Here is a 3,970-nt window from a genome sequence, read left to right on the forward strand (position 1 = left end):
TGTGTAGTTTCTGACACATTGTAATCCCTACTCCAGTTGATCAAACCCGCGTAGTTTCTGACACATTGTAATCCCTACTCCAGTTGATAAAACATGTGTAGTTTCTGACACATTGTAATCCCTACTCCAGTTGATCAAACATGTGTAGTTTCTGACACATTGTAATCCCTACTCCAGTTGATCAAACCTGTGTAGTTTCTGACACATTGTAATCCCTACTCCAGTTGATAAAACATGTGTAGTTTCTGACACATTGTAATCCCTACTCCAGTTGATCAAATCTGTGTAGTTTCTGACACATTGTAATCCCTACTCCAGTTGATCAAACCTGCGTAGTTGCTGACACATTGTAATCCCTACTCCAGTTGATAAAATATGTGTAGTTTCTGACACATTGTAATCCCTACTTCAGTTGATAAAACATGTGTAGTTTCTGACACATTGTAATCCCTACTCCAGTTGATAAAACATGTGTAGTTTCTGACACATTGTAATCCCTACTCCAGTTGATAAAACATGTGTAGTTTCTGACACATGGTAATCCATACTCCAGTTGATGAAACCTGTGTAGTTTCTGACACATTGTAATCCCTACTCCAGTTGATAAAACATGTGTAGTTTCTGACACATTGTAATCCCTACTCCAGTTGATAAAACCTGTGTAGTTTCTGACACATTGTAATCCCTACTCCAGTTGATAAAACCTGTGTAGTTTCTGACACATTGTAATCCCTACTCCAGTTGATCAAACCCGCGTAGTTTCTGACACATTGTAATCCCTACACCAGTTGATCAAACCTGTGTAGTTTCTGACACATTGTAATCCCTACTCCAGTTGATAAAATCTGTGTAGTATCTGACACATTGTAATCCCTACTCCAGTTGATAAAACCTGTGTAGTTTCTGACACATTGTAATCCCTACTCCAGTTGATCAAACCCGCGTAGTTTCTGACACTTGTAATCCCTACACCAGTTGATTGATAAAACATGTGTAGTTTCTGACACATTGTAATCCCTACTCCAGTTGATAAAATCTGTGTAGTATCTGACACATTGTAATCCCTACTCCAGTTGATAAAATCTGTGTAGTTTCTGACACATTGTAATCCCTACTCCAGTTGATAAAATCTGTGTAGTTTCTGACACATTGTAATCCCTACTCCAGTTGATAAAACATGTGTAGTTTCTGACACATTGTAATCCCTACTTCAGCGAGCCAATGTCGTAGTGAGAAACCAAAGTACAACAAAAAGAACAGTAAAATGTTAGTACAGGTGTTGGAGAATTACCTCACAGATGACAGTACAAGTGATGATAGAGAGACAGATTTGTATGCAGGAATGGTAAATGACTTGCCAGTAAAAAGATTCAATGATGATTGGACAGTGTGTTGTATAGTGAACAACAAAACATTTCAAGGACAACAACAATCATGTGATACAATTTCAAGTAATTGAGAAAACAGCCCCTACAATCATAGGAGCAGAGAGCGCTATGGCGATTGGACTGGTGAAACGCTTATTTGGGCTGAACAGAAGCTCTACAAACAATGATAGTCAAGTACGCTACGAAAAGCTAAAAGAAGAGTACAGCGAACTATTTAGTGGAGTAGGCTGTCTACCAGGATATCACACAATACATATTAACAGTACAGTACAGCCGGTGATACACCCCCCGAGAAAAGTGCCAGTGGCATTAAGGGACAAGGTAAAACTGGAATAGGCACAAATGGAAAAAATGGCATAATTGTGCGTGAGAAAGGACCTACAGACTGGGTTAATAGCATGGTAACGGTTACCAAGCCAAATGGTAAAATCAGAATATGTCTGTAAGAGATTTGAATACAGCTATCAAGAGACAACACTATCCTATGCTGACCATTGAGGAAATAGTAGCACGGATTCCGGAAGCCAAATATTTCTCCAAACTGGACGCTACGTCTGGGTTTTGGCAAACATGGTGGAAGACATTGATGGCGCAGAAGCTATAGTAGATGACATTTTAGTATGGGGAAAGTCAGTCGAGGAACATGACAGAAGGCTACAAGAAGTCCTTCAAAAGGCCAAAGCTTATAACCTCAAATTAAGTACTGATAAATGTCAGTTTGGGAGACAGGAAGTGACATATGTTGGCCACGTCCTTAGCAAGGATGGACTTAGACCAGACCCTGACAAGGTTAGAGCGGTTAAAGGAATGAAGGCACCACAGAATCAAAAGGAACTGATGACCTTCTTAGGATTTGTACAATATCTAGCAAAATTCCAGCCAAACTTGTCTGAGGTAGCTGCACCACTAAGACAACTCCTGGGAATGGACACACATTGGGAATGGAGAGCCCAACAGGAAAAACTTTCAATAAATTGAAGCTGATGGTGACCAAGGCACCAGTGTTGACATACTTTGACACAAACAAACCGATTGTAATGACAGTGGATAGTAGCTCAAAAGGAATGGGTGCAGCAATCATACAGGAAGATAAACCTATTGCATATGCATCAAGGGCACTAACTCCTACTCAGGAACGCTACTCACAGATAGAGAAAGAGACTCTCGCAATAGTGTATGGATGCACAAAATTCCATCAATACCTTTATGGGAGGAAAGTTCAAGTGGAATCTGACCACAAACCGTTACAGAGCATATTTAAGAAGTCTATGTATCAAGTACCTGCTCGTCTTCACAAACTGTTGCTCACACTCCAAAAGTATGACCTGGAGGTGACCTATAAACCAGGCAAATTGTTATATGTAGCTGACACACTGTCAAGGCCTTTCCTAGAGGAAACAGAGGAAATTTTAGTAGAGGATCTTGCTGTCAATGAACTCTATATTTACCGGTATCATCAGAAAAGTACAAAACTATCAAAGAAGGTACAGAAAATGACCTAGAGATGTCAAGGCTGAGACAACAAATAATGACTGGTTGGCCGGGAACCAAACAGGAAGTTGATCAACAAATTCAGACATACTGGAATTATCGCGACGAAGTTGCCTGCATTGATGGATTGATGTTTAAAGGACACAAACTGATCATTCCAAAGTCTCTGCGACCAGAAATGCTTGACCGGATACATGAGGCGCACCTTGGTATGGTCAAATGTAAGGCACGCGCGAGGGAAGTACTATTTTGGCCAGGAATGAGTACTGATATAGAAGAGATGGTTGCCACCCGCAACATTTGTGCTAGACACACAAACAGCAACGCAAAGAAACCACTTATACCCCACGACATACCAAACCGACCATGGGCTAAAGTGGCAATGGATCTATTTGAACTTAAGGGTCAACATTACCTGCTTAGCGTAGACTATTTTTCAAAGTGGCCTGAAATCTCAAAATTACAAGGACTGACAAGCAGCTCTGTCATTAACCATGTAAAGAGCCAATTTTCCAAATATGGAATTCCAGACCAAGTCATAAGTGTCAACGGACCACAGTTTGCAAGTCGGGAATTTACCAAATTCTCAAAAGACTACGGTTTTCAACACACTACCACGAGTCCACATTACCCCTCATCAAATGGTCAAGTGGAAAGAATGGTACAGACAGTAAAGAGACTACTGAAGAAGGCAAATGACCCATACCTAGCAATACTCGATTATCGAAATTCACCGATCGATGGAATTGACCTTTCACCTGCACAAATGTTCATGGGAAGGCGACTTAAGACCACCCTACCCATTGTTGAAACCACGAGTGTTAGACGAGATTCAGGACAGTTTAAAGTTAAGACAATTTCGACAAAGAAATTATTTGAATAGACATGCAACAAAAGGTCTCAAACCATTACAAGAGAATGACACTGTCATGATGAAAACAGATAATGAAAGGACATGGACACACAGCACTGTAGTTGATAAACACCAGACACCAAGATCCAATGTAGTACAGACATCAGATGGAAAGAAATACAGAAGGAACAGGAAGCATCTCAAAGTAACAAAGTCCTTACCTACACTGGATGATGAG

General features: G+C 40.5%; 1 protein-coding gene across 1 annotated transcript; it reads left to right on the forward strand.

The window, feature by feature from the left end:
* Positions 1 to 2,892: 2,892 nt before the first annotated feature.
* LOC132545408 (uncharacterized protein K02A2.6-like) lies at positions 2,893 to 3,762 on the forward strand. Its single transcript, XM_060209099.1, has one exon. The coding sequence runs from the start codon at positions 2,893 to 2,895 to the stop codon at positions 3,760 to 3,762; it is 870 nt and encodes a 289-aa protein (XP_060065082.1).
* Positions 3,763 to 3,970: the final 208 nt, after the last annotated feature.

Source organism: Ylistrum balloti, unplaced genomic scaffold, assembly GCF_031769215.1.
Source record: "Ylistrum balloti isolate Yb309-2 unplaced genomic scaffold, AGI_CSIRO_Ybal_v1 Utg369846, whole genome shotgun sequence".
Taxonomy (NCBI): Eukaryota; Metazoa; Mollusca; class Bivalvia; order Pectinida; family Pectinidae; genus Ylistrum; species Ylistrum balloti.